This window comes from Theropithecus gelada, chromosome 6 (assembly GCF_003255815.1).
Source record: "Theropithecus gelada isolate Dixy chromosome 6, Tgel_1.0, whole genome shotgun sequence".
In the NCBI taxonomy this organism is placed as follows: domain Eukaryota; kingdom Metazoa; phylum Chordata; class Mammalia; order Primates; family Cercopithecidae; genus Theropithecus; species Theropithecus gelada.
Genome location: NC_037673.1, coordinates 49,652,842 through 49,680,795, shown reverse-complemented (window position 1 = coordinate 49,680,795; position 27,954 = coordinate 49,652,842). Strand labels below are relative to the sequence as shown.

General features: G+C 37.6%; 2 protein-coding genes and 1 long non-coding RNA gene across 3 annotated transcripts in view; 1 reads left to right on the top strand and 2 right to left on the bottom strand.

The window, feature by feature from the left end:
- The window catches only part of ITGA1 (integrin subunit alpha 1), a 167,671-nt gene extending 149,097 nt beyond the window's left edge, over nucleotides 1–18,574 (bottom strand). Inside the window, exon 1 of the mRNA XM_025387226.1 lies at nucleotides 18,107–18,574. Within this exon, the coding sequence (XP_025243011.1) occupies nucleotides 18,107–18,167 (61 nt within the window). The 5' untranslated portion in view covers nucleotides 18,168–18,574. The remainder of the gene's footprint in view (nucleotides 1–18,106) is intronic.
- PELO (pelota mRNA surveillance and ribosome rescue factor) lies at nucleotides 3,553–18,591 on the bottom strand. The gene is made up of 3 exons (XM_025387227.1): nucleotides 18,107–18,591; nucleotides 5,049–6,279; nucleotides 3,553–4,758 (listed from the first exon to the last, which is right to left on the bottom strand). Exons 2-3 carry the CDS (start codon nucleotides 5,772–5,774, stop codon nucleotides 4,327–4,329), a joined length of 1,158 nt encoding a protein of 385 aa, XP_025243012.1. The 5' UTR covers nucleotides 5,775–6,279; nucleotides 18,107–18,591; the 3' UTR covers nucleotides 3,553–4,326.
- LOC112625835 lies at nucleotides 6,233–15,190 on the top strand. Its single transcript, XR_003119787.1, has 4 exons — nucleotides 6,233–6,301; nucleotides 10,616–10,665; nucleotides 12,956–13,086; nucleotides 14,444–15,190. It is a non-coding gene; the product is annotated as an uncharacterized LOC112625835 (long non-coding RNA).
- Nucleotides 18,592–27,954: the final 9,363 nt, after the last annotated feature.

Genomic DNA, 27,954 nt, shown 5'->3' with positions numbered 1-27,954 from the left:
TTTTTAAGTTGCTCGTCAGCTCTTCCCTTTAGTTGCACTCACTGCTGGAGAATTCATTTACTTAACGTGATATACCAGCAAAATTGTGCTCTGGTCAAAATCAATTTTTGAAACAAATTAGTTTCAAATCATTAAGAAAGATGTAAATCAAACTGCAAAATTGATGCCACAGTTCATACTCTTGTGGTTCTTCAGGGAATAAAAAGGGAAGTGAAGCAAATGTCTGGTGAGACAAATCAGAGATACCACGTTCAGATGGGGAGCACAAGGCTACGGGGTCCACTAGCAGTAACTGGTTGGCCTGAATGAGATACAGCTTGCTAATTCCTCCACTATGGGAATCCTGAAAAATATTTTTAGTAAATTTAACCACCATCATATAAAACATTTTTTTTTTAATTACCATTTTTAAAGTTACATTTTGTGTCATCATCTCTCCCACCACTCAAGAAATCTGAGATTTACCTTTGGATTCTACTTTTTTCCATAACTCTAAACAACAATCTGCAGTCATGTCCTTTTGATCCCATCTCTTAATATTGCCTATTGACTTCTGTTCATTCCTATTGCAAGGAACATTATCGCTGCCCTTGATAAGGCCATTGTCATTTTTCTCTCGTATCTTCCTAATATGCATTTGTTTAACCAGTCTTCCTGCCTCCAGTCTTGCCTCCTCCAATCCATCCTTGATGCTGCCGAAGAGTGATATTTGTGAAATGCACTTTAGCATGCTGCTTAAATTTTGTAATTGTTTCTCCTAATGGTCAGACCCAAACTCCTCCTTGTGGCACTGAGGTTCTTAGGTGATTAGCACACTTCCCCTCCCCATATTCCCACTTAATTTCTCCGTATTTCTTCTTCCCATTTTAGGTAAACTTAGTGGTCCTTGCTCTATAAAGTTCTTCCTAAAAGTGACCCCTTTCAGCACTGTGTCCTTTTAGACACTTTGTACAAGTTACTTATACTTTTAACAGTGATTTGCTTACATGTTTGTCTTCCCCACATCTAGCCCAGTGACTGTTTCAAAAAAGGCACTAAAAAATGGATAAAAGTAAATATATTACTCTTAATGAGTAGTGTAATATAAATATAGATATTACTATATTACTAATATTATATTAGTAATACTAATATTACTAGTATATAAGTAATACTAATATTAGTATATATTAGTAATACTATATTACTAATATATATTATATTAATATAAATAGAAATATTACTCTTAATGAGTAGTGTAATATAAATATAGACACCCCATGTCTATATTGTCTCTATATGAATATAGAGCTCTTGCTCTAAGAAAAAGGGTTCATCTCTCCTCAAGCCCTTAGAATCACTTTAGAAACTCTTCAACTTCTAATTCAACATATTCTGACACTAAACACAAATAGCAGTCTTAACTCGCTTGGAAAACCATATGATTTAAATGTTCTATAACCCTTTCCCAAATAAGAGCTGCTATTATGGGGGATTAATGTACAGACCATTTCATATGTATACCTGGTTGTTTAGGAACACAGATAATTTCAGTTCCAGAATATATGAATTCCAGAATTAGTAACTTCTGTTAAAGATAAATGGCAGTTAAGAGAATTAGGGAAACTGAAAAAGGAAACTAAAGTTAGAGACAGAAACTAAGTAAAGATAAAGAAAAATGAGCTTTACAAAGCTACTCCAGTGGCATCTGGGAAGAGAAAGATCCAATCTAAGAGGGTAATCAAAGTGAAATCCAATCTTGTCATTTTAACAAGGCATTTAACATATAAATGGGGGACCAGGAGTAGCTAAGTGTCATTTGATATGTATCGTATCTATAGCAAAATGAAATAATGTGCAAGCTTCTCATTTACTGAGTTTAGTGGGCATAGCAAATCTTTGTTTGTAAGCACATGATAGGAAATAGAAATTTACAGTACATTAGAGAAGGTACATTGGAGTTATGGAGTTTTTATCACATATCCAATACTTAATGAGTAGCAGTTGGAATTAGACTACTGTATATGCTTTCCAGAGACCATTATGTCTTCTAGAAAAGTCAAAAATAATTATTTGAATTTTTAATTTGCTATCATTTTGTCATTTTCACCTATGATCTAGTAAGAATTGTATTCTTGATAACAGAAATGTAATTTCTTAAAAATCAGTTAAATTTTAATTAATTCATAGACATAAAACCAGAAATTTTTAGAGGTTTTATAGTTGAGTATGGCCAGTTAACTCTTTTGAAAGACCTTAATACTCCAATCTTTTTCCTGACTGGGGACCCCTGCCAGATATTTACCAGCATAGGAAAAATAACCTATTGCCTTTATCAGATTTTATTATGCACAGGAATCATCCAGAGATGTTGGTACAGGTAGCGTCTGTCTCACTAGGTCTACAAAAGATCCCTGAATTCTAGTTTCTAACAAGCTCTCGGGGATGCTGCTGTCTATGGACCATACTTTTGAATAGCAAGGCCTGAATCAGTGGCTCTCAGCCTTGATGCCTATTGGAATCATCTGGGTGGCTTTAAAAAAAAACATTTCTAGGAATAAAACATTACTTAATTAGTCTGGGCTGCAACCTGGACACTGAGGGTTTTAAGAACTCTCAAGTTGAGGTGAACAGGTAGCTAAATTTGAGAACCTATGGCCTCACATGTATTGGTTATATTTATTAGGCCTCATTTCAGTACTGCATAGGTTATGAGAGTAAAAATGTCCAAAAATCTCCAAATCCTTACTGAAAATATAATTATCAATCAGGTTCCAACTTGAAGAATCTCAGTGGTTTCATTTCTATATTCTTATTAAATTATTTAGTAACATATTTAAACAGTATTTTAAAGATAAATACTCATGGAATTATAATGAAATGACAATCTCAATTATTTTAAATTAGGAGGTAGATTTATAAAAATATAAATATGTGAGTTTTAAAGTATAGAGGAAAGTCAGTTCCCTATAAGAAATAAAAAGGTTCAGACTAGTTAAGAAGCTTACAAAAAATCCCGAAGTCTTTCACACCAGGAAGAAGGCCCACAGACACAGGAAAGAGAGGCAAAAGTTTACTTAGTATCACTACTTGAAATAGGCGTTGCTGATCCAGCAGTTAAAAACTGAATCATCACTATTAGATCATTACTAATTATTTTGCTAAATTGAGGTTTGAAAAGGTCAAGAAGCAATTCCATTACTGAAGCTCCTTCCTTAACTTTTAGAAATGTGCACCAAAAATACTTAATAAAAATAATATTTTAAACTCGGAGGTATTTGCACAATTCCATAATTACAGTAAATTGTACTGGAGTTTAAGTCAATGATAGTAAAGAGTACTGGAGTTTAAGTAAACTGCCACGTACTAGTCATGTGACTTAAACTTTGGAACAGGCTTCTTCACAACTAAAATAGTCCAATAAAAATGTGCAAACTCAAATTAATGCCACATACAAATATAAAACAGAATAAAGTACAACTTTGACAAGCAAAAAATAAATAAATAATATGGCATGTTTTGGTGCAAAGAGCTAAAGTCCTGACTGGGAATGACTTCCAGCTTTGCCACTAATTAGCCACATAACAAGCAAATCACATACTTCAATCTCATTTTAAAAATAAAGATGCCTCAAGATTATTTTGACAATCCCTAGCAGATCAAAGCTCTAAAAATCTAAAAATAACTGATTAAGTTACCCTCTAAATCAAATATGACTAATGCTAACAACAACAAAACAAAACCAAGAATTTCCTTTTAACATGATTGGTTCAACAAGCCTTTGAAGAAAAATATTTAAAACTTGTCTTCAAGTCTACTAATTGTACGGCAATCATTTAAAATAGTAAAACTATTTAAATCTAAAAAATATGTAGTGTGTGGAGGTGGGGAGAAAAGGGATCATTAAATGCAATGCAAGAACACCATGCAGAATTAAAATAAAGAAATAATGCAAACTGAGGATAAGTTAGCAAATGCTTTTTCTAAGGAAAACTGTTTCAAAGCATGCAGTGTGAAATTTTACAATTTACCCCAAACAACATACTATATAGGCATCGTTATTAAATACACACATTTTCTGTTTCCAAGTACTACAGATAACTCATAATTCCTATAAAAATTACCCAATTTAATAAAGATGGTAGTACGTGGAGATTATTTCCTTTTAGTTTATTGTTTAAATACATGTCCTGGCAATCACAAAATATCTAGTGTAGCCAAATACATAAGAAATCCCTGTATGAATAAAAAAGTGCCATTCTTGCAGCTTTCTGTCACAAGGAAGCTGAGAAATGTACTGTAACAGTTTAGGAGACACAAGATTGTCTCAGTTTTAAGTTTCAATCATTAATCCTCTTCAGAACTGGAATCATCCTCTTGGTCAGAGAGTTCGGGAACAGGGAAGCGGAGAATGGCAGCTACCCCAGTCAACTGGCTGAGCTGTTCCCCAGAAACGTGAAGACTAGAGAATATCCTAACGGTGCCTGCATTCTCTTTCACACTGTCCACCAGCCTCACATACCGGCTCCGTGTGGCTACATCCTGATGCCTGAAGAGCTCATCGCTGATGAGCAATGTGTCAATTGCCATGGCTTCATTGGCCTTCTCCACCTGCTTGAGTCCATAGAAAGCTCGATCGGGTTCATGTTGTAACATTTTATAGAAGTCATCCAAGGCTTTGACTTCCCCAGCAGCTTTAGTGTCTGAAAGGCGGCTAGCTACAGTAGGGTCACAAAGGGCCTCTTTCAGGGAATACTTGTGTCCGGAGGAGGCATGTACCTAGAATCACAATTACAAAAGTTAGGCAAAAGAATCTCTCAGAACACCTATTGATCAGCCCACAAAGGCTTAAAGCCAAAAGCGCTAATAGGGCTTCATATGTTTCAGCAAAGTTGACTCCACAAATTTGCTATTTAACATTCTCTTTTTTTTTTAATTTCATTATCTCATGACAATTCCAGGTAAGTAAAGCCTTTCTCCTCTTATTTTTCCCAGTTCTAAAACTTTAGGAGTAGTTTATACCAATCCCTCTGCCCATTCTTAACTATCCCTGGGTAAGATTGTTTTACCTGAAGAAATTTGGACCGGTTTTCCAGGAGCAGTTTGTTGTCGGTCTTCACTGCTTGTTGAAACATGTAGTCGCAGAACTGCTCCCTCACAAATCCTGGGCTGGCCACCAGGATGCACTTTACAACATCAAAGTGTATGTGGCGCTGGATAGCCTGGACCACCTGTTCATAGAACCGCTCCAAGGCCCGGTCATGCTGAGAGCAATTGCCTTTCCTTTTCCTAGGGATGTTCACCTCCACCTTGGCCCGAGTGAGGGTCATGCTGGGAGTGACTAAGCAGATATGGGCGAGGCCTTCCTGCATGACCACAGCTGCCACATCAGCGCTCCAGGCTGGGTCACAGGCCTGCTCGATGCGCTCCAGAACCACACTATCCCACTGTTTCTTGGCTAGGGTGAACTGGCGGTTGGGCTCCAGCTCGATAGTGTGGTAAGCCCCCATCTTGACATACTCATTCTCTTGGATGTTGGTCCCCTTAACCCGCAGCTGGCAGGCTTGAGAGTCGAAGTCGATGGCCTCCACGCAGAGAGTGAGGGTAGTGCGGACCCGATTGCTGCCCACGCTGCCCGTGGAGGACTCGGTCTGTACCTTGCGGATGGTGGAGGCGCGCAGGCTGTCGCCCACTTGCACGAGGTTGTAAGTGTGCCACATGTCCTCAGGCTCCTCGGGGACCAGGGTCACCTGGCCTGCATTATCCTTCTCGATGTTCTTCCTCACGAGCTTCATGACCAAGGAAGGGGCTCACTGACAGAACTACAGGAACCAAGGAGGTCCTCACCTCCGCCCCGGAGAGGGGATGGGAACTCAGGCCGGGAAGGGGGCGGGGCCCGGTTTCTATGGGCACTTGCCTGGTGGGAAGGAAATACTCTTGCTTCGACTCTTGCAGCCTAGGGGAGCACTTCCTCTATCCTTTCCTCGCTCAGTCTGCGGGCTCGCTGCGCCTAACAGGCACGGGAAACACAGCAGCGAAAATCGTCCACTCCGCGGTTCCCGCTGGCAGCCCGAGGCAGCGGGCTGACGTAATGAAGGCGCATGCGCAGCCCGCGTCCCGCGACCCGACGCACGTCCACGTCCCCAAGGGGTAGGCGGGGCCGCAGTCCGCGCACGCGCAGGCGCACTAAGCTGTGAGGCGCTTGGGACGAATGAACTCCCTAAAGAAGGTGCAGAGTGGCGGCGAGTCCTTTAGTTTAATGCCAAACTTGAACTTCCAAGTTTTCTCTTCCATCCCTGTCTGTGAAGAATCCGGGGAGTGTGTGAGTGCAAATATTAGTTTTACCTGGCTGCGGTTGCCACTCTGAAACGCTTCCTTCTGGGTAAATTAAATTTCAAAACTTAGCAGTAAAAGTAGCTCTCAGAAGTGCAGATTTGGCCCCAAAGGCCCAAACTATTGTCGTTTTTGCACTTGCCTTATCCGCACTCGGACGCTACAAGCCTGTTGGAGCTGGTATTTAGACGCAGTTTCTGAGAACTACTGATCACGTTCTGTCTGGGCTCCCAGCAACATGTCCAGCTGTTTTCTGCGCCTAGTTACCGTGTCTGCACGATCTCATTAACCCAGATGTTAAAGCGCTGGTCCCAAGAGAGAAGAAACTATGTGAGGAATTTACCCCTGGGTGGACCTCTCAGTTGCTTGACCTGATGTCCTGAGAAACCTAGGCTCCAAAGTTGGCAGTCTCAGCTTTCCGCAGTCCAGTAGCCTGTGAAATGTTTAGGGTGGGGGTTGGGTCGCAATAGCTTAGGGCCAGATCTTCACTGCCACAGCTAAGCTAAAAGTCAAGGCTATGGGAAGTGGGGGAAAACAATTAACTATGACTGACCCTGATTGAATAGCTACATAATTTAAATACAATCCTTAAGTTACTTAGCATTTTTTATTAGGAAGTGGAAATGGAGAAGTGGGATTGCCTCTTTAAAAGACCGATGAATAGAAAAAACAAACAAAAAAATCCAAAAGTTTCTTGAGAGCTTAGATGGAGTGGAGCGCAGAAGAGTCCTGCACACATAGCTTCTCACTGTCTTTTCTGTTTTACTCTGTGTGGATTGGAAAGGGGAACTAATCAGCCTGAACAGATGAAACAGGGATGAAAGGAAGGAATCTGAGTTTGGCATAGGCTTGTGAAAGGAAAATAAATCTCGGATCCCCAAACTCATTAAGCCAAAGGGAAAAGTTAAGCTGGGAACTGGGTCACACAAAACTGCCTTGCCTCTTGGTTTTTAAATGAGATGGCTACCAGATGAAAAGCTACACACGTCGCTCATATTTTGCCCACAAGGAAATTCTCAGTGAGCGCCAAAATCTTTACCCTAAAGTGTTTATATTAAAATTTACCGTGGGAATGTAAATGGATAGCTTCTGTTTTCAGCCTCTGCCCACCTGACACAAATGCATATCTGATTGTTCTCCTGCCCCATTTATCTATGTTACCTTATGTAAAAATGCAGATTCAGACTCACTATGCCAGATGGGGGCATGAATGATTATTTTCCCCCTGCCAACTTCTCACATGAAAACTGTATTTCTCAGTATCCCACCCTTTCCCCTTTAAATTTGGAGCCCTCAAAATTATCTTCCCAGAAAGGCATAGCCGGCGCGCGTCCTTAATTTTGTCAAATAGACGTCCTAAAATGATTGAGACTTGTCTCAATTTAAATTCACAATTTAAATTTAAGTGTCAATTATCTTCCTAAGAGATTATCAGGGGACGGAAAGGTCCCCTCCAAGGGGAAAGTCCAAGTAAGAACCACTACTTATTAATATTTGTGGCCTCTTTTCTCTTTGTTTCTCGTTCTCTATGTCTCCCTTTACTTCCTCCTTCCTTCCCACCTTCCAATCATACTGAGTACCCTCAAGAAGTTCCTAATTCACATTGCCTTCTTCCAATTCCAAGAGAACCCAGCAACTTTTCACTAAGCAAAGAACTGATCACACTGAAGTGTGAAGGTGATTTGCCTATCCAAAGGACACTGTATTTTTTTTTAAAGTATCTTGTTAACTTAAAATTCCTACCTAATTGGTAGGGTGGAAGTGTGCTTGGGTGTGTATGTGTGAGAGAGAGAGAAGAAATAATTTTGAACTGGGGCTTTGAAGTGCTCCTCGATCATCTTTCTAAGTACAATTCATCTTTCCCATAGTCTGCCAAAGATTAAAAGCCACAGAATCACAGTGGTAAGCACACAGTAGGATCTTAACAAAAGGTTTTTATTGAAGAGCTATCACTTACTGAATGTTTATCAAGTTCTTTCCTATGCTCTAATTCTCCCTTGTAAGGTAAATATTCGTTATCCTAATTTTATAGAAGAAAATCAACCATGGGGAAGTTAAGAAATATTTTCAAGATCACATGACTAGCATTGAAATTCAGGCCTGCTTAACTCTATACCCTCTCTTTCCACTACCACCATCCTATGTTATGAATGTTTGTAATCATCTTTGTCACTGCAAATTATGTGCTGTTATCCACTGTCACTTCCCCTCAACTGTCACCTTTACCAGTTAAACAAAAACTCACAGCTTGGGAACCAACCTAGAGGATTTGAAAGGCACTAGTCCCTTTCCTGCTTTTATCACCTCTTAAAACTATTATACTTTTGTCTTCTACATAGTTTTTTTTTTTCCTTCTGTCCAGCCTAGGTCATCATTACACTCTTAGAGAAAGATCTAATATTCTACTTTAGAAAAAAAAATATCTATCTATCTATCTATCTATCTATCTATCTATCTATCTATCTATCTATCTATCTACATTAGAAACCTGTGAAAAACCCTTATTGACTCTTAAATCCATGGTTTAAAAAGTTTTATTTTAAGTTATGAGACAAACCACTTCAGGCCATTTTAAAAAAAATCAATGTGCCTCCATAATTGAGCATACTATAAAATCGTTCATAGAATTACTGTTTTATGTGAAACATCTGCAATAGTTGGGAACATTTTTTCCTTTTTTTTCTTTTTTTTTTTTTGTAATTTAAACCTGTAGTTGACTATTAGACGTTTTCACCCAGATTTTGTGTTATGAATTAGTATTTCTAGACCAATCATTATATTTTTATTTTGATTCATTTTGGATTCTCATTCCCTATGAATTAACGTCTACAATCCCTCTCTACAATACCAAATTGCACTGGCCTTACAAATTTACTTCCCGCTTTTCCCCTCAGGGCATCCTATATTCCACCTTGAAAGTAACCTTTGTTTCCTACATATGCTAGGAACTTTCTCATTTGCTACCTTAACACATACTAACTTCTCTATTTAAAATGTCACTTCTTTTCATCCCTGCTTCCATTAATGCTGCCTATCTTTAAAGTCCAGCTTAAATGTTGTCTCAAACGTGAAACTGTGTAATCTTGAAACCATGTTAATTTAAACACATATATTTTTTGTTGAACTCTGGAAGGATTCATCTTTATACTCTTTTGTCTTCTGAAAGGTCCTTTGCGCATAGTATGCACTCATGTATTAATGATAAGCTAGGTGAGTCAAATGTAAAGTATGGCAGCTACTTTAACATTATTGCAGACATTTCCAGACATTTCTTAAGGCACTTATATTCTTATTGACTGTATTTCACTTAATAATGGTAGTTTAGAAACTGCTGTAGTTATATATTTATTTTCATTTTTTTTCCAAATAAGCAAAATATTGAGGAAAATATCAGTGTTTTTAGCTCTGTTGCTTTAAATACTAATTTTATACTTATTTATTGGCTGTTTAAAATAGAAATCTTTATATCAGTAACTTTGTATCAGTATAAATCTTTATATCAGTAACTTTAATTATACCTATTTTTCCTACAATTTATATTAATCTCTTCATAAGGGGAAAAAAAGTAATGTTACTTCTAAAAGTTTTTAATTTGTTGCTCTTGAGACACTTCCAGTGTCTCAAAAAGAGAACTGGGCTAGAAGTCAAGCATCCTGGATTGTAGTTCTTACTCTTCAATTGTTTTTACTGTAACTTTTGGCAGTACTCAGTCTCTTTGGAACCCAATTTATTTTACTGAAGAATTGAGGGAATTGAATTCAATAGTTAAACTTGTAACTAAAAATTATGCTGCAGTAATATTTTTAAAATGTTTAAACAGCACCTATAATCTCATCCTAACATATTTGTTTTCAATTTTGCATGCTATCTTTCAAATCTGATTTTTCTAAGACCCATTTCGGTGGTGGAAGACTGATTCGAAGTTTCATACTTGTGGACCAAGAATTGGCAGACCTCAAATATGGTCTTTCCTGGATGGATTCTACCAACTTGAAATAAGTCCCAGACCGCAATAAAGCTAATTATTTTCATTCTAAATTATAAATAAGATTATTTGTCCTGCTCTCTCATTTGACCATCCTTATGAGGTTCTAGGGATATTATGATACTTGATATTAATAAATTATAGAGCTCTAAAAATGCCTGACTTGAAGCTAGAAAACTGGATCAGACAAAACAAGGGACAAGAGCTCATTTTAACATGATCATGATTATTCAGCCTTGGAAAAATAACTGGTTTGGTAGAGTTGACTGATGGATAATCTTTGGGGTACATTAATTTATGTTATCACCCCCCTTTCAGGGAAACCATAGGTCAGCTCTACTGAATGAAATGGTTCATGGACCTCATTGGTGAGTTGAATTACTATCTTTCCTATTATAATAATATGAAATAAATGTTTTATATGATATGAAAGGGAATTATGGGCTCCTGAAAGATGGAAATTTTGTTTTAATACCCTCTGCTTAGCATGTGACCCTTAAACAGGGCTGTATAAATTGTCTTGTTTTCATCTTGTATTTTATTTTGGAAGGCTTACTTTCCTGCAACACAAACCTAATCCTTTTGTTACTCCATATAAAGAACCTTGGGAATCGCTCCCACCATTGCTTCTTTCCATGTCTACTACCTCTTCCACCAGTAAAGGCGGAGACTTACTACGTTTTATCTGTCTTTGTGCTCCTGGAACACAGCATAGCAAGTGGCACATACTCATATTTTTAGTATGCAAAAATTAATGGTTATTAATTTGTCTTTAATTCAGAGTTTTTAACTTGCCTATAACTGACATTCTAAAATTAGGGAATCACATTCTGTTTTATAATGTTACTAAAAATTTTAAAAGAAGGTTACTCTTAAGGTAAGTTTATATATAAGCCTATTTCAATATTTGAGATAGCCATGCTTAGGTAAGAAAATGGTAATTTAAAATACATCTTCCCCAGGAAAAGTTCTTAAAATGTTTTAAAATAATACATAATGGTAATTAGTTTTATTATACATGGTTTGGAAAGTGAACTTTATAAAATAAGAAGCCAGAGCTCCAATTATGAATATCTAGTGATAAACGCAATTGTTTATTTAGAGAGAATGTGCAAACCTCAGATTGTGCAAAGGTTCCCATGTGACCTCCACCAACAAAGCTAAGTGGATGACTGGGAGGATTAGTTAGCTAATATAGACAAAAAGGTAAAAAGTAAAAGAGAAAGTGTTTTTTGGGTTTTGTTTGTTTGTTTGTTTTAAGGAACTTGTTCTCACTATGTAAATTTCTCATGATGGAAAATGCTTACTTGCAGTTGTCACAAAATAATACAAAACCTCCTACCAAATAAAGAAAATCCTATCAACAAAAGTGTGTGTGTGTGTGTGTGTGTGTGTGTGTGTGTGTGTATTTCTATTTGCATGTATTCTTACACAGCATAAGATCATTTCACCAAAGATATTATAAGTAAAATGTATAACACAGGTATTTTTAAGGACTGGCCAGTAGCCATGTATTTCTAGACTTCAGTATTTGGTAAAATAAAAGTCAAATTAATAAAATAATTTTGAAAGTACATTTAATTTATAATAAGGATATATGATTTATAACAAAATATATAAACCATCTTAACTATTGATGTTTTAAAGTGATTTAGGTGCTATATTTAAATGTAAGAATTGGCATTTATTTTAGGAGATCTCATATGATTCACACAAAAAGAGTATGTGTATATCCACTCCTTTGCATATTTGAATTACAATGATTTTTCAGTTCAGATCTCTTACTTGTTTTGTTAATAGGGATCTCCTGTTTGGATAAAACTGAATTTTTTTAACACGTAAAGTGAATTCTTAACAACAACCAGCATGTGCGTTTTAATTTCCTTTTAATATTTAGTTGACTTTTTTATCTTCCTTTTAAATCATAGGAAAGTTTTGATGAAAATTAGTCTCCTTCCTATATACACAGCCCTGGAGCCTACCACCAACATGACAAAAGGTTAAGAGTTTGCCAAAGCTAGAGTCATTAATCCTGTGCAACTGGAACATTATTTGATCACTTTATTGTCACCTTTCTCCTGAAGCTCTCTTCCAAAGATAGAGCATTTGGAGGAAGCTCTGTTTTGGGGATCTGGTGACGCTGTTGGTGCCAGAGGAGCAATTATCCCCTAAATCAGATACAAACTTGGCACTTGAAGAGAACTTAGAGGAACAATGTCATATCTTTGTATCTAGATGGGGTTCACATATTAGCCTCTTCGAAATCTTATGACACAATTTTTAAGTGTCCAAAGAAGTAGAAAATTACCATGTAGCTACACTGTGTATTATTGATCATAATTTTCAGATGCACTTTTTTCCCAATTTCAACATCTCTGAAACTAGGAAGTATCTAACAATCTAGCAATTATAATTGGATTGGGAGTGGCTTGTCTTTCTTAGTGGTACATAAAATATGGTGCATCTTTCAATTGGTGGTGTCTTCCATTCCATTATTTATAAATTTGGGTATACAGAAATATTTCAGGTGGAGGTATAATAAAAATCAGATGAAGGTATATAATAAAGGGACAATCGGATCCCTTAAGTATTTTATGAGTTTGTCAATAGTCAATTCTTTTGTGATTCATTCAATTAAAAAGTGTCTATTATTTCTAGGTGCTGTGGTTAAAGATCCTACCCTCACAGAGCATACAGCAAGCTGGAAATCAGACAATTAGCTAGTTAATTATAATACCATGGCGCGTTATATAATGGAAGCAAAGGTGCTGGGATACACATGCCCTAAGGTAGGGTTCAATCTACTTCAGGGTCTTTTGGAAATGATGTTTATTCAGGGATTGAGATCAGTAGCAGTGGGAGTAACTACTTATGCAAAGTCCCCAAGGAGACTTTAGAGTAGCTGGAAGAATGAAGGAGCTGAAAGAAGCTCAATAATCTTGAAGATAGAAATATATGCAGTCATTTGCATCTCTTGATACTCTACTGTACTTGCTTTGAGGGCGAGTACAATTCTCCAGTCACAGACTGCTCTGAATAGGCAATCTATTCTGACTTTAGCACTGTGGCAACAGTTTCAAAATATCTTTCATCTCAGTTTCTTAACATGAATTTGAGTACACTATTTTGTATTTCATTCAACAGAAGAGTAGTGTAGGTAAAGAATAGCATTTTAGCCCCCAACTTTTCTAAATATATTTTAAACATGAGCTACTTTATTCTACTAAGATATGTCAAGAGATGGGGAAATTCAGCAAGTTCTAAATCTAGTGGAAAGTTTATTGGGTTGGAAGTGGAGGAACACATTAGAGGAGCATCCATCTACTAAAGTCAGAACATCTGTGATAAGCTGTAGCCCAAGAGATCGTGCTTCAAAATAGCTGGATAAGTGTTATGACAGGAGGGAAGAGAAATAGGTAAATTAGTGTAGCATATATATGTGTCTCATGGTTACTCTCGTTGCCTGTTTACTAAACAAACAAAAATCCCATGAATTCATTGCTGCCTTTACAAACATCACAATGAGTAAGACAATTTTCACCATCTTCAGCAATTCCTGACAGTACATTGTCTGCCACTGGGAGTCATTCTTTGTTTTGAATAGGTGGCTGACTTCCTCCCCATATTCAGCCATCTCCCGTCTCCTCACTGGATTTCATTTTGAATAGGAACTCTTGCCTGTGAAAAAAGTCACAAAAGAAGACCCTTGCTTCTAGGCCAACCAAAATGTTTCTAGGGAAGACAGACATATAACTTAATTAGAGGTAATTCTATATTTATATTCTTAATAACAAGAGATAGTAGTCTTATTTGAGTTACACTTAATGCTGTACACCTAAAAATCATGGAAATAAAAGATTGATGTATCATTAATTAGGTCTTTAAGTCTTTTAGACAATTATGTTTGGATTTCACATTTAGAGGAGTGAGCAAGAGAGAATGAACTTATCTTTAGGCAGCCTATATAGCATATTATTTTAGAGCATTTAATTTGAGGTCAGAGATAGGAATTGAGTAGATTTGTCATTAGTTCTTCAACTTTGGAAAGGTGAAATTAACTTCTTAGTACTGTATTTTGATTTCTTCATCTCTAAAATATGGATAATAGTTATAACGTTTTACTTTTTTTCTTTTCCTTTTTTCAAGGCTAATCAACTGAAGCAGAAGGAGTGAAAAAAGAACAAAGAAATCTGTGACTGGTTGTGATCAATTAGTAAACTTACTTTTTTAGATTAAAATGAAATAATACATGCAAAGCCCTTGCACAGTGCCTTGCACATAACACATTTCGGGGTTAAGTTGTGCTAGTTATTCCGTTATTGATTGTCTTGCCCTTTGTCCTCTGGAAGGTTGGATCTTGCCATTTGGGTATGGCCAATGGGAAGGCTGAGCAAGACATCAGAGGGTGGGAGGAAAGGAGGTATATTTATTTTCCTTACTCCTTCTCTGCTAGGCTTCAATTTTGTCACTAGCTGCATTCCTTTTTATGACCACAACTCCAGTCTAATGGCCACCCTCCCATAGCTAGAGTTCATAACAGACTAACACTGCCACCTCCTCAGGCCTAGGAATGGTCATGGTTTTTCTTCTCACTGTTGCTTCAGGTTCTTTTTTCCCACCGCTGCTTGCGCTAGATGTTCCACCCTCTTTTCTTGTTCCTTTAAGGCCTCTCTAAACTGTCACTTTATGAAACTGTCTTCAGTTAAATTCTTTATATGTGGCATTAGTTTATACTGAGACTTTGATGTACATAAAACAACAATACTTTGTTTGGACATCAGGAAGGACATCTTTTTGATGAATCATTTTAGTAAATGTTGTAAGGAGCTAATATGAGACATTCTAAATCAAATGGGAAGTTTATTGAGATGCTGGTGGTTTGTTGTTCTGATGATGTAAATCCAGCTTTGAAGGCTGTAGAGTTTGTTTAGATGGCAGATGGTTGTAGGAAGGAAAGGTGGAGTTCTTTTCTTGATGCATAAAACAAGATCATATCTTCAGTGGCAAAGTGAACATAAGGATTATGGAGAAAGTAAATAAAGGTGATTGGCTATAATGGACACTTTATGCTTAAGGGTTGTGGTAGGCAGAATAATGGTCTCCCAAAGATATCCATGAACTAATGCCTGGAACTTGTGAATATGTTATCTTAGATGGTAAAAGGGACTTGGAAGATGTAATTAAATTAAAGATCTTGAGATGATGAGATTATTCTGTTAGGCGCATTGTAATTACAAAGGATCCTTAGGAAGGTAGTAGGGTCATAGTCAGAGAAGGAGATATGATGATAAAGCAGAATCACAGGGGAAGAGCTGAAGATTCTACCCTGCTGGGTTGAAGATGGAGAAAGGGGCCACAGGCCAAGAATGCAGGTGGTGGCCAGAGGCTGATAAAAACAGAGAAACTGACTTTCCCCTAGAACCTCCAGAAGAAATGCAGCCCTAGTGACATCTTGATTCCAGCCCAGTGAGATTTCTTTTTTTTTTTTTTTTTTTTTTGAGACGGAGTCTTGCTGTGTCACCCAGGCTGGAGTGCAGTGGCCGGATCTCAGCTCACTGCAAGCTCCTCCTCTTGGGTTCACGCCATTCTCCTGCCTCAGCCTCCCGAGTAGCTGGGACTACAGGCACCCGCCACTTCGCCCGGCTAGTTTTTTGTATTTTTTAGTAGAGACGGGGTTCGTATTAGCCAGGATGGTCTCGATCTCCTGACCTCATGATCCGCCCGTCTCGGCCTCCCAAAGTGCTAGGATTACAGGCTTGAGCCACCGCGCCCGGCCCCAGTGAGATTTCTGACCTACAGAATTGTACAATAGTAAATTTATGTTGTTTTAAGGTGGTGATCTGTGGCAAGTTGTTACAACAGCAATAAGAAACTGACATAGGAGATAGAGAAAGCGTGTTGGATTAGGGCAGTCAGTTGAGAATTTTGGATATTATCTTAAAGCCAACAAAGAACCACCAAAGATTTTTTACTAAAAACAGATATAATGAAAATGATGTATTAGGAGAGTAGACTGGAAGTTGGGTTCAGACTGAAGACAGAAAGATAAGCTCTACAGTGGTGTGCATGGATAAGTATGGTGATTAGTACCCAGGTTACAAATGGACTCTGTTAATTGATAAGAAGTTTCCAAATCTGAAAGAGATTGCTAAAGAAGAGCCTACAGAATATAATGACTGATGGGGAATCAGCAAAGGAAAGCAGTCCAATTTCAGATGCCTCATGTGTTGTGAAATGGGCATAAAACACACAAGGGTTCTAAATATTTTAAGTCTCTTCCTGGATTCACCAATGTATATTTCACCAACATATATATGAAATTGTTACTTGCTAAACTTCTCTGTTACATCAAGTTTCACTCTTGTCTTTTTAGAGGATATGCAAACCTCATTTCATCATTTCTACTCTAGAGACTGCTTATTTGGTAGAATGAAATAGGTACAACTCAAATAGTAGACTACTGTATTCAGATTTTGCACAAAAACAACAAAATACAATCTAAAAACAATTCAGTTGGAGAAGACTCGTAGGTTAAGTATGTGTAAAGAGTAGTGGCAGTAGCTGGTAAGTTAAACTACTCACTAGCCATAATGCTGTTCAGCAGTTACCACTGTTTGGATTATTGGACATTTCCTGAGTAGTGGGAAATGTTTGGATGAAAAGCCAGTAGCTCATTATTAACTCTCTTTACATCACCTCCCTTCTGAAAAAAGCTTTGCTTGCTGATAATCAACTTCTAAATGATCTTCATAAAAGTTAACAATGCTTGGACATCTAAGGCAGGTCTAAACTGGCTGGCTCTACCTTGTTTTTAATGGTAAAAATGCTAAATTAACTAGTACTAATAACCATGCCAGCAGTAAAAACACGGAACAACTGAATATCAATGATATGTTAAAGCCAGCTGTTAATTATCCCATTAAAAACATGATTTTCTTTCACACAGAGATTCTATCCATACACTTTCCCCCCACCTCCTTCCATTTTTCACCATTTCAACTTCCCACCATCCCAATCAGTAACTGGTAAAAAAGATCTGACCATGAGTTAATTATTGGGAAAATCTTAGAAAATACTATATTTCAACCTTTTCCTAAATTGGATACAACTTTGCATTTCCACTATGTTTTTAAGTCCCCTCCTTAAAAATACACATTTATGTACAAATAACAATAGTATATTTTGCATCTTAAAAGTAGACTGCACTGTGATATTGACAGAGAAAATGTTCACCATTCCTTTCTACGTTTCAAAATATCCCTCCTCTTGGATGCTGACATAGAAACATCATTTTGGAACAAGTGGCAGTTTCGCCTTGCATCCCTGTTTTTTCTTGTTCTGCATGGGAAAAAAGTCTGAATAGTAGACAGCAAGAAAATTCAATAATGTCCACTCTGGAACAACCCGAGGGTAGGAATTTTGCGTATGAGGCGCCCTATAAGCATCACCCTCTCATCCCATGCCATAAAAAAGGGTGGAGGGGAGGAAATATTCAGCGAAGTCCTAAAATACAATGTGTATTGTAAAAACAACTTTAATTTTAAAAGTCAATTCTACTTTGTAAGGTTTTCAGTGCTGCTTCACTCCTACTCCTAGGGTGAAGGACTTTGGAGAGACAGCAAGACTAATTCACATCAAAACCAGAACACGAAACTCCTGCCTGCTCCGTAGCCTGATCTGAGTACCTGGAGTGCCCGAAAGTGGAAGGGCACTCTCTCCTATCTGGCCCATGGCTCTGAGGACCTCCCTCCCCGCTCCAAGCCCCAAGCCCGCGAATCGGAGATGCTCAGAGAAAAGCGAGTTGCTCACCAGTGAGGAGCCAGCAGCAGGCGACAGCGACCCCTGGGCGGGCGCGGGGCCGAGGGGCCATGGCCGGAGCGGCCTCAGCGCCAGGGGGCCGCGCTGGTTCGCAGGACAGGACCTGGCAGGACCGGGCGCGGGAGCTGCACGCTCTGGCTGGGCCACTCAGCCCGCTGCCGCGGTTCCCAGTCCTCTGCCCCAGTGGCAGCGGCGTCCAGGAGCGGGAGAGGAGTGATTTCCTGTGTTTTCGTCGAATGCCTCTAAGTGCGCTCCACGCTTTTCACATCCCAGACGGATTGCCACATCGCCCGCCCCTGCGCGCTCTTGGTCTCTGAAATCTCACTGGCAGCTTCCCAGGCTCTGTCCGAGACATGGACAAATAAAGCCAGCTTCGCGGGTCCGTGTTTAGGCTAAAGTCCACGGGCTGTAGAAGCAAACCTTAAAGGGACATCTGCCTTTCATTGAGAGGGTGATCTCGTTTTCCGGGCCAAATCCCCTAAGGTGGTAGGAAGGCGGGTAAGGGCTGGACTTCGGGAGGGTGTCGCCAGCCAAGTGGCTCCGCCTTCACACCCCTGACTTCTCCCGGTCCGGGTAGCGAAGGAGCTTTGGCAGTACCTGGGCGCCCTTAACCGGAGGCAGCTTTCCGAGGTCCATTACGCAGAGGGATTAGGCCGTCTGTGAAAATGAGAGGATCTGGAATCCCCCCTTCCATCTCCTGCGGACACTTGAACTTCACCGTGAAGTCGTTTTGCACGAAAGGGGGCGTCCCTACCACCCCGACAGGCTCCACTGAGGGCTTTGCTTTCGCTTATTGGGAGCGGGGGTGGGGGGAGGCTTTGCTTAGTTTATGGTAATTCGTGGTTAAACAGTGGTTGCAGATGAGCTTTTCTTTGAGATAACTATGATAAAGGGAGAAAAGGAGAAGCAAGACCGAGGAAAAACAGAAAGAGGGAGAGAGAGAAGAGAAGAGAGGAAGAAAAGCAGCCTCTTTGGAAATGGAATGTGTGTGGGCTATTTTGTTTAAGTGAATTAGGATGTTTGTACGCTGGTAATTGAATCTAATAAAGAACTCGGGGCACTGCTTTATTTTTTTCTTGCTTGAAACTTTTACGAGTAAAAATTCGTTAAGAGTCCAGACCTGCTTAGGAAGTTGCAATGCTTCCCTTTCCTGGTGAGTTGAACAACCTGGCTGAGTCAAAAGCCATATTCGTGCTAACTTCAACCAATGCTTGCTATTTTCAAAATAGCTGTGTCTTAGCGGTTTGGAGAGTTTCAAAGAACAGAAAAGATGAGTGGATTTGTGTTTAGAGGAATCTGAGGGGAACAGTTCAATTCAATTCACTTCAACTCAACAACTAATTGAGCATCTCTATCTAACAGAACTAGGGCTAGGCAGGACAAGAGTGCCACCCAAAGGAGGGTTCGTTGAGCAGAACACAACACAGGTAGCACAGAACAGGTAACACGAGGGACAGGAAGGAAGAAACCCACAGGGATCACTGGATACACTGCCAATTAGAGGATCGCAGCAACTAAAAGCTGGAGAAGACAAAAGCTGAAGAAGTTTAAGGAGGGTCAAAAATGGGGTGGGCAGACCCAAGGAAGTTGAAGGCCATCAGATCTCAGTATGTTGACCCATTAGTCAAGAAATTCCTTTTCTGTTATGTATCTGAACTGATTCACTATTTAGTGAATACATTAAAAATCCTGTTCTCAGATGTTTTTAGTTTTTATAATGTCATTTCTCAGTTCTTTCTTCAAATGTACACAAATGAGTCTCTAGAAAAATTGCATTGTGTTGGGTCACAGTCCAATCCTATTGGACTTTACTTGAGTTCCTTTGTTTGTGTTCAACGCTCTCATATCCTGCCAAGGAATTCATTTCCTGTGTACATCTCATTTCCCTGTCCGTAGTATCAGTTATGTCTTATGCCTCTCAGTATGACTGTCTTTGCTTTGAACAGTAACCAATAGATATTGATTAATGCATAGACATTTAAAAATCATAAGTACTTTCCCAGTGATACTTCTCTAAATTGCTTAGTTTTCAAAAATATGTAATAGTGTGTCTATATATACACAAATATATGTGTGTGTATGTATGTGTATATACAAATGTACAGCATATACATACATATGCAAATACATATATGACATTTTAGCAACTTGCAATATATTTCATTAGAAAAAACAAAAAGAAATTGTAAACTATCTTACTGAAATAAAGTAGGGTTAACATATGTTCAAGGTTACAATCACTGGGAAATTTACCTTTCTTCTGGGGGCTAATACATAATTTCAATTTTGATATTTTTATTTCCTTTAGGACTTACAAATTATTGGTGATAACCGTCACTAACAGTGATATTGTTACAATTAATTTTCACATGTTACAAATTTTATGTGTACATATTTAGATATTTATGAATCTTTTTTATGTCTAGTCAATACAAATGTGGAGACTGAGAGATAACTATTGTTGGAGAATTAGTATTAGAATCAATGCTTCTTTTCTGAACTTCAATAAACCCAAATACAAATAAATGCCAAGCCAGTTATTTTCTTAACCAATTTTATTCTGACAGAAAGACATGTCATTGAGTAAAGATTTAGAGAAGACAAAAACTTGCCCAGAGGCACAAACTAGTTATTGATATGAGATACTTGATGACAAATGTTTCAGCTGTAGACTTTATACTACATACTTTTCTATTTTAAGTGAGACTTGATCAGATCTCTTTTAGGATTTGGAAGCATGAGTAGGAGCATGAACCTTATTGTGAACTGCATACACTTCTTATGAGAATCTAATGCCTGATGATCTGTCACTGTCTCCCATCATCCCCAGATGAAACTGTCTAGTTGCAGGAAAACAGGCTCAGGGCTCCCACTGATTCTACATTATGGTGAGTTGTATAATTACTTCATTATATATTATAATGTAACTATAATAGGAATAAAGTGCAAAATGAATGTAATGTGTTTGAATCATCTTGAAACCGTTCCCCTCATCCCTGGTCTGTGGAAAAAAATGCCTTCCATGAAACCGGTATCTGTGCCAAAAAGGTTGGGGATGGCTGTGCTGAAAGATTAGAGACTGAACAGATTAAGAATTTGGAAAGTGGGTGTCTATTAATTGAGGCAAGAGTAATTGATATTATTAACTAATAATCTCAAAAAGAAAAACATATACTTAAAACCAAAGTATTCTTCTTGGAGTTAATCTAATATACTGAGTAAAGTAATTAGAGTAAGTAAGGTTCTGGAGTTACACTGCTTGGCCTCAAGTCCTGGAACCACAATATAGTAGCTGTGTGATTTGGGAAATGTCATCAAGTTTATCTAGGCCTCAGTTTTCTCAAATGTAAAGTGGGAATGAAAATCCTGTACTACCTCTGATCTGAGGATTGCTGTGGGGATTAAATGAACTGAGCCTCTAAGCATTTAGCACAATGCCTGGATTAAAGTAAGTGCTCAGTTAGTATGAATCATTCTTCTCCGTAAATAGAAGAATTGGTATTAGACAGACCATGGAAACGGCAGGCTCTGTGTGTGGTAGACCCTGTAGGAAGTGGTGAAATTTGACGGCCATCACAAGAGGACACTTTAATGTCTGCGTAAAAATATCTCTATCAATACCTATTATTGTTTCTGGAATCCTCACTTTAAAAATATTTACCTTGGATTAGGGAATTATCTTGAAGATATTTCTACAAAATGGGCATGCATGAAGACATCAGAACCCATTGTAACATTCACATGAATTTGCTTTTCAAATTGGCTGGCCATCAGAGGTTTTTTTTTTGTTGTTGNTTTTTTTTTTTTTTTTTTTTTTTTTTTTTTTTTTTTTTTTTTTTACAAGAGAAGAACATTCCACTAAGGTTGGGAATAGAAGAGGGTCTAGAACTCCGTGTCTAATGTATGCCAGTGTTCTCTAGCAGTAAGATTATGGGTTCTCAAAGCCACAGGATGAGTAAGGTACTCCCACCTGGGTAGTGGGGGTGGTGCTGATTTTACTCAAAAGTAAATAATTTAAAAATTGTTTGCTAAAATAACAGATTTTTATAAGAAAGATTTTTAAATCATGTTTTCTTTTTAAAAGTCAAATATGACATTTTAAATGCATTTTAAGGTAGCATCAAAGTGTGGTTTTACTCCAACCCCATCCCCTCCGCTCTCAGGTGTTAGGGGTAGGTGGAAGTATATAGAACTGTTTCCGTTTTTACAAAGATTTTATGAAGATTTGAATTTTTAAGTTTTACTGTGTAAGCACTTAGGGGAATATACAGTGGGGCTAACTCACAAAGCTAACTCATATGGACAACTTAGTTTAGTTAAATAATTTTTAATTTTCTGGCATATATTGGGCTCCAGGGCTGTGTTCTGCAGAGGCAAAAATGGATAGAACAGTCGTTATTCCACTGCAAACCTGCTATTCATTAATTTCTTTCACTTGTAACTAGAAGCAGAAAATAAGTAGTTTTGTCCTCAATTCTAACATTGGCATATTTCATTTTAAGCCTATTAAATTAAGCAGTCTAGTGAAATTATCCTAATAGTTGTTGTTGACATACCTTGAGAACTTATAACTGCTTCCTCTCTGACCAAAATAAAGTCACAGTGTTATGGAACTTAAACTTCACCATGAGCCAACCATTTGTTTTTTGTTATTACGTAATATTCCTGTGTGTTTTTTCACTTAAAATATAAAATAGGTGTTTCTCCCTCCCTACTTCCTGGACAAGCCTGTGCCAGAAACCTTGTCCAAAGACATTTGGGCAACTGGTATTTAAGAAAAAAAACAAAAACTTGACTTCAGAATCCTGGTGAGGAACAGTTCTCAGCACTATAGGAAACTTCTTTGGACTTACTGGCAGACTTCAACATGAGTGACACACCAGGGCTGCAGCAGGGAAGGGTGGACCAGGGTGGTGCCCTGGCAGGAATGTTCAATTCGTGGCATTCTATGACTCAGAATAACAACCACTGATGAGCAGTAACATTTTAGCTGCGTTGCTGGGCCCCTTAATTTGCAATACGACTTAATTATATTTTAAGCTGTTATGCAATTCTAGGATCGTTTGGACAAGTTGATTTAATTGTTTTCTTTTAACTAATTTGTAAAAAGTTAAATAAAGTAAGTGGGCTCTAAAATCCCAGAATTACAACAAAAAATGATTAATTTGTATTTCAAAGCAAGAAGACTGGCATTTCTTGTGGTAGGACTGGGTCAGTAAACACATGTGTGGGGAAATACCCTTTGTCTTTAATACAAAATAAATGCATCAAGGGAAGGAAGTCTGTTATTTGGCTCTGAAATAATAATACTTACATAGCTTATTTTACAACAATGTGCCCATTTTTTATCTTCTCTCCTAGATCATGATCTATACAATGATAGTCAATTGCTAATGTTTGTTCTCTGCAGCATCTGTGCTCATGTAATGCACTGAAACACTTACGAACTTACTTCTATTCAGGAGGAAGTCTCTTAGATACTGGGGAATCAGAGATGTTGAAGTACTAGGCCCTAACCTCAAGAATATTCACAGACTACGTAGAGACAACATACACAGAATGATCTAATTGCATCTGATCCCCGTAATAGAGAATAAATAAAGTCAAGGCTTTCAAATAGATGATAGCACTGAAATTTAACCTTGCAGGGAGTGGGTAGGGGATTTTGTAGGTGGAGAAAATGGTAATGGACATTCTATGCAGAGGTAACATGAAAATAGATGAAGAGACTGGAATAGAAGTTAAGAAAAGTGAGTGAAGCTGAGACCAGATTAGAAAGGATCTTAGAAAGATACCAGGGAATTTGGGCTTCTTATAAGCATAGAATATTTTCACAGTTCTTATTGACATATACAAACATGGTTTTTTTTTTTTTCTCTTATTTGGTTTCTGAAGTGGCTTGATTTTTATCTTATTTTTGTAGTAGAGGGGATGAAATATATCATATGCAAGAAGTATACTGTGAAACTTTTATACAATGAAATTTAATGTAATGCCTTCTGTAAAGAAATTTATTATTATTTATTATAAATAAATAAAATTGTATGCATTACCAGAATAAAGCTGTAAAAGTGGACACTTGTCTCTGATGAGAGAGCATAAGCTAGAAGAATAATCCTTGGTGATTCTTTTAAAATTGGAAGAAGATAAAAATGAAGCAACTTGTAATGGTACCCAAAAAAGCTTTAAACACTTTTGTTGAACAACATATAATAGGTATTTAAACATTAGTAAATGGATGCTACCAATATTGGCCATTTTAAGTTTTTTAGGGGAAGGCAAAGTAAATTACTGGGATGGAGGGACTGTTAAATCATTATCATCCAAGTCTTTGTTTTGTGGGGTGGGGACTGCTTTTAAAGCCCTGCATGGTTAGAGGAGACCTTAGGGCTCTTCAGAAAAATAGCCATGACTAGTTGATTGCTCGCCAGAAAAGAAAAGTGCAGGCAGCCAAGGGGACAGGGGCAGATTGTGAGTTAAAAACCACTGAAGACACCAGGGTAAAGCAAGAATGAAGAGTCAAGTGCGAGTTGAAGATGAAGCACTCTAGAGCAATGTTTGGACCAGAAGGTTTGAAAAGTTCAAAATTAAGGCTGTAAATATTAGGGTCTGCTCAGGTTTTTGTTTTTGTTTTGTTTTTTTCCTCCAATGTGGGTCCAGATATGCCACAGAGCAAAAAGGGCAAGAGTTTTAAGAATCTACTGTGAAATTAAGGCTAAATATATCTGAACTATAAAAAGTAATAGGATAGGTAATTGTAATATTAGCAAGGCTAATAGTAAAATGAGAATAATATTAATTAAACAATTACATGATTACACAGAAGGGAAATATCTCAAGGTCATAAAAAGAAGAGGTATAACAAAGGAAACTTTTTAAGACTACATTTTTCTCTCAAGCTCCTAATATAAGAGATAATTTAGTGTTCCCCCTCCTCTTTTTTTTTTTTTTCCCCCTGGAATTGATTAAAAACAAAATTAACTCCTGCTGAGAAGAAAAGAAAAATGGAGGATTACATAGCCAAAGAGTTAGTTTTCTTTTCTCCAGGAACTACAGAATGTTACAGAACACTTTAGGATGAAAAAGAGTCTCATAAAGGATATGAGAATGAAGAGAAATTGGTGGATCCTGTAATGGGGGATCTGGACGTAGAGTGACTTCACAGAAGGGTGGAAAGAGCATCCAAACATGGGCCCAATCCATACTTAAAGCAGCAGCATTATTTGGTAGCACCTGGTAGCTGTTCAGGTGCCCATTCAGTGCCTTCTTGCTACTCATGGGCCTATCAGTTGCTATTTGAAAAAGCAAAGTATATCATTTATTTTAAGACCCAGTAACCACCATCAGCCATGGCCAGCTGTTGTGTTGACTTGGCTGTTGCCTGAGTCAATCCACATCTGACCATCCCTGAAGATAACATAACTCTCAACAGTGTACAGCACTTAAAACACCTTAAGAGTGGGCACTATACACCTGGAAAAGTGGTGGTGATGAAGAGAGGAAAGTAACTACTCCCTCCCAACCTACTTATGTTTGAAGGAAACTGACTGAACCAGACTCAGTCTTCATTTGACTTGGGACAGAATGAAAGCATCTGTTATACATTTATAAAAAATACATTGTATTTAATTAGTCTAGGAATGATTATTAGTGCTTAGCAAAATTGGGCATTAAAGGACTTAGAAAAAAGTCCTGAAAAGTTACAAACAATGTGTATCTGGCATTTGACTACATCATAACTGGATATTTATATTAATGTTTTACAAGATCATATAATTTATTTTTACTATGACCCATACCTCTCATAGAAAAATAAACCCAGGTCCAGGTGTGGTGTCTCACCCTGTAATCTAAGTACTTTGGGAGGTTGAGACTGGAGGATTGCTTGAACCAGGAATTTGATACCAGCCTAGGCGACATAGAGAGATCTCTACAAAATTTTTTTTTTAAAAAGCTAGCCAGATGTGGTGGCATACACCTGTAGTCTTAGCTACTCAGGAGGCCGAGACCAGAGGATTGCTTGAACCCGGGGGTTGGAAGTTACAGTAAGCTATGATTGCACCAATGCCCTCTAGCCTGGGTGAGAGGGCGAGTCCCCATTGCTAAAAAACAAAAAAGAAAAAGCAAAACAAAAAAATAGTGTAAAATGTTTAAATATAAATTCAGTCTAGCTAGAGTAGCAATATTTAGATTTTCCTTATTATAGCCACAATACTTAGTTTTGAGATTGTTTTGTTGTTTATGTCACCAGGAGTTAGGGGAAATGAATTAGAATTTTCTACTTTGTGTTAATCAAAGTCAAGTCTTAGGAATGAAAATGATACTTTAATTTCATTAAAATATTTTAATGAAAAACTTATCTTGTATGGACTATATTAATAGGCATATTCGTGCAATATTAAAACAAACAAGAGGCTAGAAATATTTCTGGGATTGTGGAGGAAGAACCTCCAAACATTTTTTCCTCGATAAAAGCAATGAGAATATTAGCAAAAATGGTCAAAATCAACTTTTTCAGAACTCTGTAATTAACCAAAGACTTGCAGAAATTAACAAAGAAATCCAGAAAAACAGCAGAATCTTGAAAAACAGAAAAAAACTCTGTGACATTTTGATTTGTTGTATTTCCATTTTCCCTCACTTCCTGGCTCTGTGGTAGCTCTGAAGGGGAATGGCCTTGGAACCATGAAAATCAGCAGTCTAGTAGTCACTGGAGGTGATAGAGAACAGTAGTCTATCTAGCAGCCATTGGAGTTGACAAAGCAGCCACTTTTGGAGCTCCTGTAAAACCCCATCCTGAGAAAATTATTGCTATTTGACCTATATGGCAGGCAATTTCTTGAAAAGCTCCATTCTCAAGATTTGTCTTTATTTGGACTGTCTTAGAGCTATCTCTATAAAAGCAGCTATATTTCAAGTAAAAAAAAAAAAAAAAAAAAAATTCTGTGGCAATTGTTTAATCCTACAGCAATCTGAGGCAGCAATACCAGTCAAGGTATTGGTGATCAAGTAATCTGAAAGATGTCCATAGGGAACTTTAGAAAGGTTCTACATGTTCCAGAAATCTCAAAGGATATGTACATGTATGGGTCTGTGCATATGGCCTGGAAAGACCTGAGATCCCAATCTCTCACCTCTGACTGACCTTAAGGCTTTGTGCCATCAGGAAGTGATAGCTAAGGTAGAGTTGTGAATTGCCCACTGGTGCATTGAAGATGTACTTGCAACACAGAGAGAGAGAACCCTTCAGCAAAGGCTAGGAGATTTATTGTTTCTTTAAGATATTAAAGAACATCTCTGTTTAATTATTAATTAACCATTAAGCTAATGAAGGAGAGACTTCAGTAGCTACAGAAAGACTTTATAGAATTAGTCCAAGAAAGTCACTAAATAAACACAAATCATCATTATCATCATCATCAGCAGCAGCAGCAGCAATGACAACAGCAGCAGACAACAATAAAAATAAACTCTAGGGTGGATAATCTGATTTAGAGTTTCCATATGATAATATTTAAAATTTCCAGTTCAACCAAAACAATACTACAAAGAAATAGGAAAGTATAACCTAAACACAGTGGGGGGGGGGGGGGGAAACAGCAATGGAAACCATTTATTAGGAATCCCAAACTATGGATTTGTTAGAAAAAACTTTGTCAGCTGTTGCAAACATGTTTAAAAGAAAAACGTCTAATTAAATGTAGTCTAATTAATTTTAAAAAGTCTAATTAAATGTAGGAGAATCATCTCTCATCAAATATAAAATATCAATAAAGATATAAATGTTGTAAAAACTAGGAATTATGAAGTAGAAAAAGCACAGTAACTGAAATAATAAG